Here is a 17567-nt window from a genome sequence, read left to right on the forward strand (position 1 = left end):
CATCCCTGGAGGATTTTAAAGCCATGTAGATGTGACACTTGAGGATGTGGGTCAGCAGTGGGCTTGGCAGTGCTGGGTTAAGGGTTGGTCTTAACAATCTTAGAGGGCTTTTCCAACCTAAATGATTCCATGATTCTGTGAAAACCCATCTCCCTGTGCCCCTACCACCCCCCCCCATGGGGCCAGGTGGGCAGTGCTGTGAGTTCCCTTCCATGGCCCCCCTGGCCTGCCCAGCCCTGTGCGAGGGCTGTGGCCAGAGCTTTGGCCATCCAAGGAGCCCAGCAGGACCTCAGTGTCCCTGCAGCTCAGGGAAGAGACACCCTGTACCACCACCAGGAGAGCTCCAGAAGAACCAAAGAGCAGGTTTGGCACAGCAGCACCCCAGTCCAGAGCTACCATCCTCCCCCCAACCAGGTCCCAGCACTCAGAGTAGGGGCTGCCCCCAGCTCAGCCTAAACCCAGAGCTGCCACTCAGACCCCAGGTTTCCTCCCAGTTATCATTCAATGCTCCTGCCTCCCTCTGCCCTCGGGCTGAGCAGAGAGAGGGGAGGAAGCAAACTACAGACACAGCATTTTTATTCCAAGGGCAAATGTATTTAAATAATTTACAATCATTGGACAGCCTGAAAGGTTGTTTTTTTCTTTTTTTTTTCCCCCATGCTTAAATCACAAAGATGTTAAAATAAAAACAGTATTTAAAAAATGACCATACACAGTGTGAGGGAGGGGCTGGGCTCAGGGGAGCTGCCGGACCCCAGGGAGCAAGCAGGGCCTTATAGACTGAGACCCCTCCTCCCACAACTGGGTCTGTTCCCCAGGGGAGAGGAGCCACCCCCTTCCCGCTGCGTGCTGGAGCAAAGGCAGGCATCAGGAAAGGAGCAGGGGGGTGGTGAGGTCTGGGGGGCACAGGGCACCTCTGTGCCCAGAGCCAGCTGCCAGCCCCACATCCTAGAGCTGGACAAACAGGGCACGAGGGAGGTGAGGACAGATGGCTGCCCAGGCCGGGCCCTCACACCTGGTGGGAGCGCAGGGCTCTGCCGGCCCCTCCACCCCTTTGCCGTGCCAGCAGGCCAGGGTGGGCCAGCCCTGGGGATAAGGCAACACCTTGTGTTCAGAGAAGGACCCCAGAGCTTTCTAGCAGCGTCCATCCCTTGTGCCCCACATCAGCTGTGTCCCTGACCTCAAGGCAAATGCTGGTGCCACGAGGTGTGCCTTGGGGTGCTGGGGTCACCACGGCTCCTGGACAGCAGCTGAGCTACCCCCCTGCCCCTCTCAACCCCTTCCACCCCCCGGGTACACAGCCTGTCCCGAGGGGCTGCTGTGGCCCAGGAGGGGTTGGGAGTGACACCGGGGTAGCTGTGGGGTGGGGCTGACACCGTCACCCACAGCAGCCGTGGGCGAGCAGGCACTTTGCACCTCCCGTGGGCCCACGCCTGGGGACCCGTTCTCTCCCCAGCCCCGCCAGCCCCGCTTTTAGCTCCAGACATCCAGAGAGTACCGGCCCTTCGTCATCAGTTTCTTTACATAGTCCACGGCCTGGGCCTGGCTCATGTTCCCGAACTCGGACACGATCTCGTAGAAGGTGTTCTGCACATCCCGGGCCATGTTTCGGGCATCGCTGCAAACAAAGGGATCATGAGTGACACAGTATGACACCAGAGTCACAGAGCCCTGTCACCTCCCCACAGGAACACAGAGGGTTCACTCCAGCCTGCCTGCCTGGCCCTTTGCCCTCCCCCGGAATCCAGACAGTGTAACCCTCCCAGGGCTTGTAACACACAGCTGGGGAAACTGAGTCACACTAATTTTCCTGAGAACAGGAATGTTTTCCCAAAGACCCTTCCCTGCCACCAGACCTACCCACACACGTAGATATGAGCCATCCCCTCATTAACCAGCTTCCAGATATTTTCCTTGTTCTTTTTCAATAAGTGCTGGACATAAACCTGGCAGGAAAGAAGGTGGGAATGAGGTGAGAGGAGCAGAGCCCCCCAGACCACAGGCTGGGGGCGATGAGGGGAAGCCAAGCCCATGCTCAAGGCTCTGGAGACAGTGGAGGTGTGCTGGGTGCTCCTGCCTGCCACGGGCCAACCAGGCTGGGAATCACCAGCCCCAAGGCCACAGCTGGGTGTAGCAGCAGGAGCAAGTGGTGGGATTAGAGCAGTACCTTCTCAGCTTGGTCCCTGGAGAAGGCCACGTTGAGCTGGGTGAGGACTCCCTCCTTCTGGAAGTGGGCCAGCTCCTCCCGGTACAGGTAGTCCTCCCGCTCGCGCCGGCAGCCGTAGTAAAGCACCGTCTCGCCCACCTCTTTGCCTGCAGGGTCACACAGCCCCCATCAGCTGGCCCCTGGCAGCCCACAACCCTGTCCCCCTCCCCACCCTCCCTTTGTCCTGCCAATCCCAGCAGTCCCAATCCTGTCCTCTCTGCTCCCCTGGTCCTACCAGGCTGGGGGAGGCAGAGCTGTACAACTGCTTCTGGTTATACGGGGAAGCTTGAGACTGATTCCCAGAAGTGGCCACAGGCTTCAGCAATGAGTGTGACGTGACTGCAGTTATTTGGAGATGTGGTGGCAGAGGTCAGAGAACTGCCTCAGGCCTATCCACCCCCCAAACATCCTCCTTGGCCAAGAGAAGGACAAAGCAATCTCATGCTGGGCAACACTTGGCTCCTATTCATCCTGCCCCACCTCCTCTGCTTTTCGCTGGACCCACCAGCAACATGAGCACCACAAGCTGCACCTCAGAGGCACCAACTGGCCCCACAGAACCCTGTCCTGCAGGAGCTCCAGCCCCAAGCAGGTTGCTGGGCCCTCACCTTGCTGCTTCAGCCAGGCCCGCTCCTGGATGAAGCCGATGAAGGGGGCGACGCCAGTGCCCGGCCCGATCATGATCACGGGGGTGCTGGGCTTGAAGGGCAGCCGGAACTGCGACTTCCGCACGTACATGGGCACCAGGGAGTTGCTCCCGTTCTGGTCAGGCACCTTGTTCTTGAGCCAGTTGGTGGCCACCCCTTTGTTCAGGCGGCCCGTCTTGGTCTCGTACTCCACCGTCACGGCACAGATGTGGATGGAATTGGGATGAACCTGCAGGGAAGGGATGTTGGCACCACGCAGAGAGGGAGCCCCGGCAACCCCACAGCTCAGTCCCCACAGCTCCCCCTCAGTGCTCAGGAATGAGGAGAAGTTTAACCTAATGTTAACACTGGGACAGCTATTCCTCCCTGCATGCCCCTCCTGGGGCTTCTGTCTTGTGCCTGACTCATCACGGGACCACGGAGCTTCCCTGGGTATTTCCAGCCACCTCAGGGCTTCAGGCACAAAGTAATGAGTGAATTTTGACCAGCCCCTAAAATTCCACCTTCTTCCAAGTCCTAACAGCCAGGCTGATGGGTGAAGAGAAGCAGGGCCCCAGGGAGTGCAAGTGGTATTGGGACACAGCTGGCTGCAGCGTGAGACCCTCTGTAGACCCTGTGGGAGCTGGGATAACTTCATGCAAGGAGATAACTAAAGCTGCCTCTCTGATGGAAATTATCACCAGGACAAGCTCCCCACATCCACTCCCCAGCCAAGGACCACAGTGCTGTGGAGCTGCAGCTGAAGCGGTCCCTCCACAGCCTCATTCCCTGCTGGAAGCACACTCACCTTGGAGGAGGAGGCAATGGAGTAGTAGCGGGCCTGCAGGCGGGGCAGGAGCTCGCACAGGTGGTCGATGGGGGGGCGCAGCGAGGGCATGTCCTGCAGGATGGCCAGGATGTTTCTGCGGGCCTCCACCACCCAGCTGAGGTACAGGGCCTGCGGGCAAGGAGGGCACACGCGTGACCACTTCCCTTCGTGGCTGGCAAACACCCCCTGGGCTCTCTGCACGGCCCTTTCGGGGATCCCCCAGCACCCAGTTCAGCCCCGCAGTGTTGCTGGGAGGGCCAGCGCTCCCACCTTGCCCTCAGCAGCGGACGAGGCCATTTTCCGGAGGCGCTCCTGCTCCCCGGTGTCCGTGGCGTACTGGGCCAGCTCGTACAGCACGTTGGTGCGGGGAGGGTTGGTGATGTCCAGGTAGTACGTCAGGGCTGTTCGGTAGGACGTGGGGCAGGGGAAGGGATGCTTCTTGTTGGATTCCTCTGGAGAAGAGGGAAAGAAAGAAAAACTGAAAATCAGCAACTACGTGCTGTTATGTCAAAGGGATTTTGTGCCGGCAGCTACGCACGGTGTGTGAGGGCTGGAGACAGAGCAAGGCTCCAGGGAGGAGAGAGCAGCCCTAAGGCCGATCAGCTTGTGGGCCAAAGCCCCAGTTCCACACTGAAGCAACTCCCTCTCCAGGCAGCTCCCTCTCCCAGTAGCCCATTCTGTTTTTCACAGTTGCTGCCTGACAGTTTAGCAGCAAAAAATATTACCCTGTGGTCCCCAACAGGGCTCTCTGCCCTGAGATGTGCAGCAAACCCGCAGACCAAGCAGGGGGGCTCCCCTCCACAGCTAATTTGGCCTCACACACCTACACCTCTATCAGACCTGGCCTCAAAGGTGTCCTTATGCTCATTTAGACACAGAGAGCTGTGCTCAGACTCCTCTTGGGAAAGGTCAGCACCAGCAGTCAAGGCTGGAGCCATTCAGCATATTGAGAGGTCCATAAGGGACAGGAATGACAGTGTGAGGCTGGACAACCTGCAACACTGCACAGGGGGCTACAGGCTCCAGCAGTGCATTAGAGCCACTTTCTCTCTTGAAACCAGGAGCTCCCTCAGGCTTCTGGGCCAGCACATCTGATGCTTCAGGTCTGGCTGTGCTGCTCCAGGAGTGCAATGGGCAGCAGCTGGCATCTCCTTCCTGCCAGAGGCTGGCTCTGCTGGGAACGCTGCCCAGGAAGAGCTCTTTGTACCAGCACAAGTGCTCCCTCCTGGTAGTTCAGTCTCCAAGCCTGTGCCTCCTCTCAGGCCTGAATAAGAACATCTCACACACTGAGGGCCCTGTGGAGCTCCGGGGCTGCTGCGGCTGAGGGATGCTCTGGTGGGCTGATGCTCTGTAATTAGGAGTGTGCTGTTACATAATTTGTTGTTGAATGGGCACACTAAACACATTTCACAACTGACCCACTTCAGTTGCTCTCAGCAAACAGGTCCGTGCTAACTGCTGGAACAGCACAGCATTCAGAGTGGCTGTGGGACATCTGTCTGCCTGGAGGTGCCCCACGGGACCTGAGGGTGATCTGGACCCTGCTCTGGTGGGAAGGACAAAGGCCACAGCTGAAGGAGAACTGCTGACCCTCAGAGGTCCATCCATACTCACCATCCAAGTTGTTTAGGGACATGACAGTGTCCAGATCTGTGCCCAGGATCTCACCGATCTGGTTCACCAGAGAGGAGTCGTTGGCAGGGTACACGGCCACGTGGTCCCCGGACTCGTACCTGGCACAAGACACAGGAGAACAGATGCACCACTTCTTGTCTGCCCCCAGAAGACAAGTGGGTTGGTGCAAGAGGCAGCTGGACAACACAGATCCGAGCTTCTGCACCACCAGGGATCCCCAGAGCCCACAGTAACAGCAGGAAGGACCATTGTGGGATAATGGTTTTAAGAATCAGGGTTTTTACAAGGGACCTCCAAGTCAGAGACTTCAACGAGGCCAGAGTTCCAGCAAGAACAGACCAACTCCCAGACAGGCACACAGCAAAGCTGCTCAAAACCTCTGCAGTACTTTGCTACATTAAGCCACCTGGATTTGTGACTTTCTAACAATTTAGGCAATTTAAGTCAGTGAGAAGATTTTTAGGAGCAGGGCTTTATTCCCCCTATGCTTGAACACCTAAGCCAGGCAAGCCAAGGCATGGGCCATCTCCACCTCTCTCTCACAGCTCATCTGTCCTCTCATTTTTTTAAAGATTCCTAGAGAATTCTTTCAACTGGGAGTGCTCAGCTAGGAAAGGTCTGTGGGGTAGGAGGGACCCAAAGCAGGCAGTGCAAGAGCTGGGAGAAAGTCCTGACGTGGGTTACCTGGTACAGAAGCCCAGAGGGGCAGTGTTAAGTAATCACTGAAGTACTGGATGAAGCTGGTGCCACATCCTTGTTCTTTGCTCCTGCTGCAGACTGCTCCTGACAAAATAAAGGAGCAGTCTCCCACAGAAAACTACCTGATTTTGGAATTGGAGATATCCAGCTCCAGGTGCATCAGGTGCCGCTCTCCACCCTCGTTCAGTTTGCGGTTCTCTGTAACCTTGGCCAGGAAGGGGTTCTTGGCATCAAACGGTCTGGAAGGAAAGACAAAGTTTGGTTCATGTTCCAAAGCACACTACACTACAGCACAAACCAAACTATGATCCTGCTGCTACCCACACTGGCACAGAAAGCACATCCTTCTCCTTCTAAGCACAGGCCAGCAGTCAACAGCTTCTGTCCCATTAAGAACAAGTGACACACAAGTGGACTGGAGGAACTGTCACATCTCAAAGAAATATTTCAGGTCAGAATTAGTTTATACAGCTCATCTCCCACAGCAATACTGCCAGCAGCCATCATGTATTGGCCACCCCAGGTGAGGAAAGGCTCAAGACAGATGCTGTGGATGTACCAGCCAAGCAGCACACGGGGCCACAGGCATCTCCTCACCACTAATGATCCATTAACTGGGGACTCTCAGAGTCCCAGTGGAGATCTGAGCCCGTTCCTCTTGGGCAGAGACCTGCTGCATTGCAGAAATGACACTGCCCACACAGCAGGTGTTGTTAGAGACATCAAGGACCCATCAGCCAACCCCTGCCCCACATACACCCTGCCCAGGGGGTTGGCACTTACGGCTTCTGGTTCTCATAGCTCTTGAGTCGGCCCATCTCTCCCGTGTAGACTTTGTTCATGTTCACATCCGTGTGCACCACCAGCTCATACTGGCGGATGCTGGGGGAGAAAAGAGAAAAAAAGTCAAACTGGAAACCACAAAGCACAGCTGGAACCAGCATATACTTTGGTTGATTTGCTGCAGCTCAAAAACAAATGCAAATTCCACCCCTTTGCCCCTCTCCAGATGTGAGGGATCAGGAAAGCTGTGCAGAAAACCCAAACCAAGAGGAAACCTCAGCCTCACTGGGAGCATCACAACCAGCACAGCCATCCCCAAAGGTACCAAACCCACCGTGTCCCCAGTCAGAACAGAAACTCAGAGCTGGGCTCAAACTTGCACCAGGCTCAGGCCAAGCAGCTCCACTTCCTGCTCTACTTTGCCCATGCCCCCTCCAGTCTGGAAGGGGAGGCAGTGCAGAGGACAGGGAACAGCAGCCTGGGGCTGATGGAATGGCCACCAGTCAGAGCTGGACAATCTCTCTGGCACCCAAAAGGATCTGCTCCCAAACCCACCTGGACTCTTCTCCTGTAGCCTCCACCCCGAAGTGCTCACAGACTGCCGGCCAGAACTGCTCTCTCCAGGTGATAAAGTCTTCTTCCAGGCTATCCAGGGCAAAAGAAAGAGTCAATAACCCAGCCCTAGCTGGGAGAAAAGGGGCATTCCCAGAAGAGCCATCTGAGATCCCTATGGACTTTCTCCCTCCACCATGGGAAAAGGCATTTGCCTTGGACCCAGACAGTTTTGGTACCTCCATATGCCACAGATCACCAGAAAAGCATTGTCAGAGCACTAAGTTGGAACTGTTGCTATACCAACCACCCCTCCCTTCACCAGGTCTGCCAAGGAAGGCTTTGTTATTCAGGTTCAGTCTTTAACCACCTCAGCTCCCCCCTTGCCCACTCCTGGCATGAAGTCACGTTCCCAAAAGGCAGATTCCAACATGGCAATGCTCATCTTTCTGGGTTCAGAGCCTCTCACACACCTCACAAACCTCACATCAGACCTTGCAGACTTAGAGGTAAAGCCAGAGGTTGATGTAATGTCCCAGGGTGCTCAGGTGAGCACAGAGAGGCAAAAATAAAATAAAAATCATTGTCTGAGTTGGAAAACTGCTGCCTCCCACCATAAAACACTTCACGAGGAGATGGAGTCTGCCTTCTCCACAGGGATGGGGAAGTTTATCTACACAGACTGGGTTAGCAATGGAGCTACAGCAGGACATAGGCAGAGGAGGCTGCAAAGCCTGCTCCAGTATGTACCTATGGGCATTTAGAGCTGGTGTGGGATTTCCCAGACACAGGATTCCCTAGGATACTCCCTGTGTACAGGGATTGTACTGATTGTGGGAGAGAGAGCAGACAGACACACACTCAGAGTTACGTCAACTCCCACAAAGAGTCCTGTAGAGTTTATTTCTGTCTTGGTAATAGAGCCAACTCCCTGCCAAAGTATCCAAGATGCTTTATCCAGCTGTGACCAGCCCCTCCACCCAAGCTACTCACTTGCCATCGTCATCTCCCAGCCCAAGCTCAAAGATGCGCTGGGCTCCGAGTTCCTCCAGTCTCTTGTCCACATACTTCCCCATGGCATTGAAGTGCTCATAAGTCTTGTTCCCCAGCCCAAAGACCTGGAAGGGAACGCTCGTGAGCATGGAGAAGCAGGAGCTGGACTCTTCCCATCCAGTTGACATCCTCTGGCAAGTATCACCCAGCAAATGAAGTTGAGAAAGGACAGCAAGACCTCTCCCAGCTCCCCATCCGCTCTTTGTGGACCTTGGGTAAGAATCTACCACTGGGGAGGAGGCACCAGCACCTCCCCTGAGCCCGGCCTCAGGCATGGCAAGAGGATGCACTTACAAGAACTCCTGCACCCTCGAGGGACCAGTAAGAGCCTGGACTGCCTGGAGACCGATTGCTGGCCTTTGCCTCCCACAAACCACGCAGCAAATGTTTGCTCACTGCTTCATACAGAGCAGCTTCACATCTCCAGCAGTGGATTTTATCCTCATTTGCAATTATTATGCTGCCTAAGGAATTTGGCCAGGGTTTGGGTGAGGTGGTTATTCAGCTCAGCACAGGAAGAGAGCTACACACTCCAAGTGATTTAAATTGTGGGAGAAGATCTGGCCCCGGGGTGCTCAATTAGCTTCTGAACAGCAGCAGCCTGTAGCTCATTTGCAGATGTTGTATTCAGTGCCTGCAGGCCTGTTTGGGGCTGTTTGTACCAGCAAACCCTCATGATTTAGGGAGTGGAGAGAGAACTCTGACATCTGTATTTAGAGCCCTCAGATGTACATTTGTAGGAGTCCACAAAGCAAAGGAAGACAGTAGGGACCTCAACCAAAACAGGAGCACAGGACACAGACATGCTGTGCCTTTCCCCCAGCCACGTGCAGGCACAGTGGAGGGCTCTTGGCTTTCCTTCCCAAATTCCAACACAAACTGGAGTTGACCCACTCACTGCAAACCGCAGACCCGAGAGGTCGGTGTCGGCCTCCTGCAGCCAGTCGTAGAAATCCTGGGCATTGTCCGTGGGATCCCCCTCTCCATAGGTGGCCATGCAGAACACAGCCAAGGACTTGTCAATCTCCGAGAGGCGACTCAGGTCCGACTGTAACCGAAGGAGAGAATGAACCCCTAAGGACCCCACAACGAGGTTATTGGGCAAGCCTGTTCCTACGGTGTAGGTGTGCAGAGCAACACCACGTGATTACAAAAGGGGTTGGGAAAGGCCAAACCCACCCAAAATTGGCAGGGGAAATAAAGCCAACCACCCCCACTGGACTGCAAGTCAGTATTCCTACTCCACCAGAAAGGCAATGGGATTTTCCACGCAAAGCTTTCAGGGACCATGTGAGAATGCAGAACGGCAAGGACCAAGCCCATCTCTGCATCGCTCAGGCTCATCTTTTCTCCCCTAAACCACACTGCTAAAAGGCCAGCTGTCCCTTGGCCAGGGTCCTTGGGTTTTTTGAGGGGACACTAATGGGATGTTACCTATCCTGAGGCTGTTCATGGCTAAATTACCAGGTCATACTCCTCTGGATCTGCTGCCATGCCCCGGAGGCCGTAGCGATGAGCGTCTTTGGAGAGACGATTGGCAAACTCCTCTGCTGTGCCCGTCTGGGAACCGTAGAAAACCACAATGTTTCGGCCCTGGAGAGAAAAAGAAATCCCTGTTAAATGGTGATTACTCACTTGGCAAATGCATGGATGAAGCACAGACAAAGGAAATGCCTGGGATCAGGAGTCCTGGACTGCAACCTAAAGGTAACCAGGAGTCTGTGCTCGTACAGGACTCCACGCCAGGTTTGACAGAAAACTCAAGGCTAGGCTGTTAATGAGAACATGACTCTTGTCACACTCAGAGGGGAGACTCAGGTCAGACTAAAACCCAAAACAAAGAAAAACCCTCAAGATTTATTCTCAACCTCAGGGCTGCAGCGTGACTCCTGAAAACAGGGAACTCCCTGGATGAGAACACAGACTTGCCAAAGCTTTGGGGAAATGCCTGAGCACCAGAGCTCCTGCTCTGCTGCAAGCCAGTTACTTTGAAGTAAAACAGAAAATACATCCAGCCCTTGCTTCTTCCTCTGCTTCCTCTTGTGTCCAGACCAGTGGAGTCAAAAGCCATCAGTTCTGTGTACAACAATTCCCAATCCACAGCAAGCCAGTTTGGGAACCAACCACGCAGATAAATAACTGCCAGCCAATGACTTTAAAGTCTCTGCCATTTCCCTCTTGACTTTGATCTCATATTACACTTATTTTTTTCCCCACCAAATTTTCACTTTAATTTTTTTCTCTAAGAACAACTTCCAGGCATAGACCCAAATTGCTATTCCTGGCTGCCCACACAGCCTTCCCCTGGATGCTCTCTGCAGCAGGCATGTGCCTGTATCCAAATCAGCCCCTCCTGCTGACAGTCTCCAGAGAAAACTGGGAAGGACATGAGCTCTCCCTCCTTCCCAGCACCCCTTGTAGCCAGAACAAGCAGCTTACCGTCTTCTTCATCTTCTCAATGAAGCTGCTGTCTCTCACTGGAGCTACTCTGAAAGACAGGAGGAACCTCCTTTCAGATGAAACACATTCATTTTTTGAAGTCAGGAATAAGCAAGTGGGGAAGAAGTGGCCTCGAGACCTCAGGAAGGCTGCCCAAAGGGGTGTGAACCCCCACTGACCATCCATGTCCCAGGGATACCCATCACTCAACCACAGGGCTTCTGCAACCACCATGGAGCAGGGACTCGGAGCAGACAGGAAAAGCTGAGCCCCTGCCTTACCTCCACCGGTGAATCCTCCCACAGGGAGAGCCCAGGCACTCAGTCCTGCCTGTCAGGAAGCCTTTATCAACTGCTCTGAGAGGTTTCACAGCTGAGCAGGTTACAAGGATCTCACAAGAGCAGGTCTCCAGACAAATCTCAGGGGACAAGGTATGGTGTGAGAGAAGGGAATAGAGAGCTCCCTGCTTCCCACATCACTGCAGGCAGGCAGGATCAGTCCTGTACTATGTTCCCCAGGGCACATTCCCAAAGCCTGAAGTCAAACAGGGTTAAAAACCAGCTATTTCAACCTCAAAGCAGCATGCCAGACCTGAGTCCCAGAGCTGGAGAGCTCTGTGGAGCAGACACATGCAGCTGATCAGACCCACAGAGCCACCAGCAAGGCACCCACTGCCAGCCCAAGTCCTGCAGAATCAGTTCCCTTGTTGGTTTCCATTCCCAAGCAGAGATGGGTCTAGCTGCAGTCAGATTAGGTGCTGGGGGCTTTTCACAGCAGGCAAGGAGGACAGGAGCTCCCTTGCTGTCCTCCCCACTGGAGCTTTGGTAGCAGGGAAGAAGAACGTGGGACCCGTTCCCATTTCACAATGGAAGAATGCAAGGCTGGGTCTCCTGTGGGAAGAGAGAAGCCTCCAGGCAAAAAACAAATGGTTTTGGCTCCAGCCCATGTGAGAATGTGAAGAGCTCACTAACAGTTTCCTAAACTCTGCAGCCCAGGGGGAGGGATCTTGCAGATGTGCTGTGGCATTTGCGGAGAGCACACACACAGAGCAGCAGGGTGGGGGACCTTCAGTAAAACATGCCTTCAAGCACCCTCCTTGACCCAAAGGTATCAAGGAGCTCCATAACTGGGCCTGACAGTTCTGAGAACTAACAATCCCATACAGCACACACACCAAAGACAAGCAAAGCCTACATCAAAAAGCTACCCAAGGCAGCTGTGCTCCCAGGAGAGAGCTGCTTCACACTCCTGCTCTGCTGTCCCAGCAGCTAACACTCTCCCAGAGTTGTCATTTGTCCCCTGTTGGGAACTGAGATATGACAAGTATCTTAAGGGAGCAGTCCCAGCCCTGCCCACGCTGTTGCCAGGACGGGGGCTCGAGAGAATTCACAAGACTCAGCTCTCACTTAGCTTTTGGCTTCCTGGTGAACCTCTTTGGTTTTCTGCCCTCTGCAAGTGAGATCCAATTAAAACAACTGTTGGGTCAACTGCTAAACAAAATGCTTTTTAAGGAGGAGAAAAAAAGGCTTCAGATCCTTTCAGCAAGCTCCCTTTGGAAGAGAAAAGGGTGCAGCACATGGAGCTCGTCCATTTTCAAAAGAGGCAACCCCACACTGAAGTGTGTGGTGGAAAACAGGCTGTGGCTCAGACACAGAAGAAATAATGAGCCTGGCTTTGGAAAAAAGGCTACACAACTCTCTGAAATTGCTTCATCAGGGTGGTTTGAAAATCTGAGCTGCGAAAACACACAGGCGCCAAAGGCAGAAACAACACACATTTTCACTGCTCAGCCAGGGAAATTTAGAAGAGAAAGTGTGTTCTCAGCAATGACTGCTCTTACAGCTTGGGTAGCTCAAAGCAGTGACAATGAGAATCAGAAGTGTTGGGTGGAGGGAAGGGGATTAACCCCATTGTTGGAGTGAGCTGTAGCTTGTACAGATCTCCCACCCTTGGTGAGAACCCACAGCACAAACAGCTCCCAGGGCTCTCCGTCATTTTGACTTCAGGAGAAAGAAAGGAGAGGGAGGGAAGTTCCCAACAGATCAGCAACAATATCAAAGTCTGTCCCAGCTGAACACCTCTCCTTCAGAAAGTTCCCATGCCCATGGCTTTCCTGACAAACACATAGACACATCCAAAAGTGCAGACACAGCCTGGACACTGCAGAGAAACCAAGCACCGACAGCAGGGTCTCCTCTGGAGCAGCCTGCCTCCGAGCAGAGCCTCTCCCCTTCCTCCTCCTCCTGTCCCAGAGGGAAGAGGCATCCCACTCACCCAGCTTTGGGGCGGGAGGAGCGACCCTCCAAGGTGGAACAACCCCACAGCCCATCGGGCAGACTGACTCACCTGGCCACGGCCGGCTCTTCCCGCGGGGCCGAGTACACACAGCCCATGCTGGGCAGGGAGGAGGCAGACAAAGAGTCCCAGGGCAGCTGTGTCTGCAAGGGGAGGTGTGGGGGGACGGATCTAACTTAGCTCTGGAGCCACACAGGCCTTCCCATTCTGCTCCTCCTGGGTGCTAAAGCCAAGCGTCAGCCTTTTGTTGAGGAGAAGAGAGCCGGCACAAAAGGTCCCGGCACCGGTCATAGCAGGAGTGGTCCTGTCCCCTCGGATCCTCGTGGTGGGGCTTCGGAAGTTACCAAGTGGATCCGCACAGTCCTGAGAAACTGCAACATCTGGCAGCAGTGGCAGAAAGGAATTAGGAGTGGAGAATGAAACCTCCCAGGATCCTCCGCAGCACACGTCCCTCTCCCATCGGCGTGGAGCAGGGGGACGGGACACAAAACCCTCCCCCGGCCTTGTTACCTTGGAAACTGTTTATATCACAGCTGCTTTTATATATAGTCTTCTTTTTCAGGGGGGAAAAAAAAAAAAAAAAGAAAAGCTTGATGCTGTAGCTGAATGAAACGATTCCAGACACTGCGTGAGCAACGCTTCGGGTAACTATGGCAGTGCCATTACGGAGGCAGCTCAAAGGAGTTTGTTCTCTTCAGGATCCTATTAAATTAAATTAGAGATGGTCTCTCTCTCTCTCACACACACACAGGCAACAGAGAGCTAATCAGGCTAAGGAGTTGGAGCAATTCCTGCCACAGGAAGCCCTACAAGTAGCAGGGAATGGATTTCTGCATAGCTGCAGAATAGAGATAAGCCAGTTTCTGCCCCAAACAATGTTAAAGAGGGGGGAGAAAGGAGAGGGTGACACCCAGCATACCAATGGCTGTCCTGCCTGTGTCTCCCCAGGATGACTGTCTGTACAACTCTGGAGCGGGCACACGAGAAGGGAAAGAAATCTCTGATTGAGAAATGTGCAGAGGAGGAGCAGCCAGAGAATAAAAATAAATTTGTGCATTCCCCAGCAATGCCCCCACGAGGAAGCGCAGTGGCCACGGCTGCGTGGCGATCCAGAGCTGCTCTCCCTAATGACATCTGCAGAGCAGGCTGCAGGGAAGGCTGCCCCAGTGGTTTTAATTAAGTCTGAAAATAGTCAAAACACGAGCAGTCAGTGGGATCCCAGCCTGTCCCACACATGCATGTGTTACACGTCACAGGTACAGGATGCCTTCCGATGTGCTGGATTCTGTCCCTTCTGCGGAGGCTTTGGCCGGGAAAACAGCTCCACTTGGTTGTAAGGATGAAGAATCAGCAGCCTGATCCCTCACTGAGCTGTGGCTGAACCCAGGGATGCATTGTCATGGCAAGATCATGAGTGTTTCCAGGCCACACAGGCTGGTGGAGCCACACAGGGAGAACCCAGCCCAAAAGAGGGTGTTTCAACAGGTCATTTGTTTTTTCCACAATCAAGGGCAGTAACAACAGTGGCATTTCCTTTGCAGACCCTGCTGAGCTGACACAGTTTCATCAAGGTGCTCAGCAGCAGCTCCCAAAAAGCACCAGGAGGGCACTGAGGTGCTGGATGCTGTGTTCAGGTTGGAGACCCTGCTTGCACTGTTCAACATTGCAAAGAAATCAATAAAGCAGCAGCCATTGTGATGTGTCTGAATTGCTGTTCAGCACCTTCATCCTCCAGTATCCTGAGGCTGAAGTTGGGGGAGCCAAAGTGAGACAACTAAACCCATCACTCAATGCCATCAGATAAAGCAGTTCAGGACAGTTTGGTGAGTCGACGCAGAGCTGCAGAGAAGATGAAGAAAAGCAACCCCTCTTAAGGTCAAGGCTCTCCACTTCAGACAGAGACAGCCCTGATGAGGCCTCTCTGCCTTCGTGAGTCTGGGACAGCTTCCCTGCCCGTCCACAGGCCCACCTGACATATCCAGCCAGCCACAGGCAGTGGCTGACAGTGTGATCCTGTGTCTTGTCGATCTGCCTGATCACCAGAAAGGAAACTCCACCCCAGACTCAAGGATTACAAGAGGGAAGGAAACCCAAGGCTGGACAAGCTTGTTTTTCCCACTCATTTTCCTCCCAGTTCCAAGTATCCCATAAAATTACACTGCAAAACCTGCAGGAAGTCTCTGTCTCTGTCCCAAAGGGCGGATGTGCCACCAGCCACAGCCTTGGCTTATGAGGCCACACTTGTTGCAAGGACCACAGCAGGGCTGCAGCAGGGTCAGGCTTAATGTAGAGGGAGAAACTACTTCACAGCCTCCTCTCACTCTGCACCTGCCTGGCTGCCACTTTTCCAAAATGCAGTAGTGGCAGATGACTTCCAGAACAGCCTCACCACTTCCCTAGTTATCCATAATGGGATGTGCTGCTGTTCCATATCTCCCACAGGGAGCTCCCTTCCAGCCATGGCTCACAGGGACAGAGCAGGCAGCACGGACCCCACGGAGCAAACCCAGGCAAAGTGCCCATGAGCAGCTCAGAGCCAAGGCCTCCATCCATTCCCAAATGGAAGCCCACGTGCTTAGGCCCTGCAGCGGCACAAGGTGGTAATATGTACCAGAAGCAGTCAAAAAGCTGCTCTGCAAGGTCACAACAGCCTCTGGAAGAGCTGCATGTGGTGAGTGCAGGGTGTAATCAGTCACACAGGCCCAGCCTGTGCCATGCCAGCATCTAATTTCAGATGGGTAGTGCCCTTTCCCCAGCCAGATTAGCTCTCATGGCAACAGTGTTCTCCTCACAATCTCCAGAGACAACCACGTGCACTGACACACACAGCCCTCTCTGCTGCAGGCATGACAGGGAAAGCATCCCACCAATCCAAAGAAACACATTCCCAAGGTAAGGCTAAGCAGGCACAGATAGCTGTGCTGCTGCCAACCTCGTGTGCACCCATGTGCACAAGGTTCCACAGCCAGGGTCACTGCTGCCCTTTAAAACCCTCCCAGCCAGAAAAATGTACTTTCCATCCTCCTGCAACACCCGAAACAGAAGGATTGAGGTAAAAAGTCCAGCAGAAAACTGATGTTACTGTGAGGTAAGGAACTAAATGCACCCAGGTCTCCACCAGCATGGCTCAATCCTGGCCTAAGCCTTTTGCAGAAGACAGGGTGGAACAAGGATTTCCCTCTCCAAATCCAGTCTCCTGATACTGCAGTACCCTGGCATCAAAGCCAAGCATGTTTCACAGGAGCTGCCAAGCAGCTCATTCCAGGAACTATCTCCCAAGACTATTTCTTTTCTTCACAGCCAAGGGTAGATAAGATTTCTGATAGGAAACCTACTTAAAAGCAAGCCCACATTTCTCCAGATTTATCTAAATGTGACTTTTATCAGAAAAAAAACGAGAATAGCCAAAGCAATCCTTAAGAGTTCTGAAGTACAGCCAGAGGGTTTCCTGCCTTGCCTTTTCCTGCCTTGCTTGGGAAAGGCCAATTCCCGATTTGGGCCACACGGTGGGGTAAGGCAGAACTGCAGCCTGGCTCCTCCCCCGGGATTTCTGCGTTGGGAGCAGAACACGCAGCTCAGAGGAAACATGAGGGAAGAGAAATATCCTTTGGGACTAGGTTCCCTCACCAGGGGCCTCCTACAATCCAGCTGAGCCTTCCAGGACTCATCATAAGCACGACAGAAAGCTCCACTCCCACCGCGCTGCCTGAGAGTTGTTACTTACACTGTTTGCATTTTGGGCAGGTCGGGGAGTTCCTCCTTTTTCTTGCGGAAGAAGAACCAGTAAGTGAAGAGTCCGGTGATGAGGGAGATGAGGAACACGTCTGTCATGCTGAAGAGAGAGTCCTGCTGTGCAGTGCTGTCGGGAGGGGAGAAGTTTGGGTCCATCCTGGCTTCCCCCATGACGGTCAGAGGCACTGTAAGCAAGGAAACACAAATGAGCACCACAAATGAGCACACAGTGCCATGGAAGAGCAACAGGGGTCCTTCAGAAAGTGGTTTTTGCTACACATTTAGTCCTGGGAGCACAAGGCTGCCCAACAACATCTTTGGAGGCAGGCCTTGCATTACAACACTGCAGGATCCTTTTGTGTCCCATGGTGTCACACCAAGTTTTTCCCTTCCTGTTGCATCTGTGCTGATCCATCTGAAATGATTTCTGCTCTCCCTCTACCAGCAACATCACAGCAGTACCACAGGCCAGCCAGGGAGCTCAGCCTAACTCCTGCTAAAGCCACAGCAAAACTCAACAGGGACTCATGGCTACCCTTTATTGAAGCCCTTACTCACTACAGAGCCCCTGGAGTGCTACTGGGGGAAGACCCCACTCTTCCAACCACCCCACAGATCTAGGGCTTCCTCCCTCCTTCCCACAGGGTGACAGGATGCCCTGGACCCACTGTTGTGCTTATAAACCACAGAGCAGGACTGTGGCATGAAATGTCTGTGA

General features: G+C 53.8%; 1 protein-coding gene across 5 annotated transcripts in view; it reads right to left on the reverse strand.

The window, feature by feature from the left end:
• Nucleotides 1–641: 641 nt before the first annotated feature.
• The window catches only part of LOC116796554 (NADPH--cytochrome P450 reductase), a 28909-nt gene continuing 11983 nt past the window's right edge, over nucleotides 642–17567 (reverse strand). For all 5 annotated transcript variants that reach the window (XM_032707237.1, XM_032707239.1, XM_032707242.1 and 2 more), the window contains 15 exons: nucleotides 16842–17034; nucleotides 10823–10871; nucleotides 9848–9976; nucleotides 9282–9431; nucleotides 8324–8448; nucleotides 7334–7423; nucleotides 6779–6877; nucleotides 6118–6234; nucleotides 5276–5394; nucleotides 3932–4113; nucleotides 3641–3790; nucleotides 2815–3082; nucleotides 2168–2313; nucleotides 1861–1946; nucleotides 642–1618 (listed from right to left, as the gene is read on the reverse strand). In XM_032707237.1, coding sequence (XP_032563128.1) covers nucleotides 1474–1618; nucleotides 1861–1946; nucleotides 2168–2313; nucleotides 2815–3082; nucleotides 3641–3790; nucleotides 3932–4113; nucleotides 5276–5394; nucleotides 6118–6234; nucleotides 6779–6877; nucleotides 7334–7423; nucleotides 8324–8448; nucleotides 9282–9431; nucleotides 9848–9976; nucleotides 10823–10871; nucleotides 16842–17020 — 2034 coding nt within the window. In that variant the 5' untranslated portion in view covers nucleotides 17021–17034 and the 3' untranslated portion in view covers nucleotides 642–1473. The remainder of the gene's footprint in view (nucleotides 1619–1860; nucleotides 1947–2167; nucleotides 2314–2814; nucleotides 3083–3640; nucleotides 3791–3931; nucleotides 4114–5275; nucleotides 5395–6117; nucleotides 6235–6778; nucleotides 6878–7333; nucleotides 7424–8323; nucleotides 8449–9281; nucleotides 9432–9847; nucleotides 9977–10822; nucleotides 10872–16841; nucleotides 17035–17567) is intronic.

This window comes from Chiroxiphia lanceolata, chromosome 20 (genome assembly GCF_009829145.1).
Source record: "Chiroxiphia lanceolata isolate bChiLan1 chromosome 20, bChiLan1.pri, whole genome shotgun sequence".
In the NCBI taxonomy this organism is placed as follows: Eukaryota; Metazoa; Chordata; class Aves; order Passeriformes; family Pipridae; genus Chiroxiphia; species Chiroxiphia lanceolata.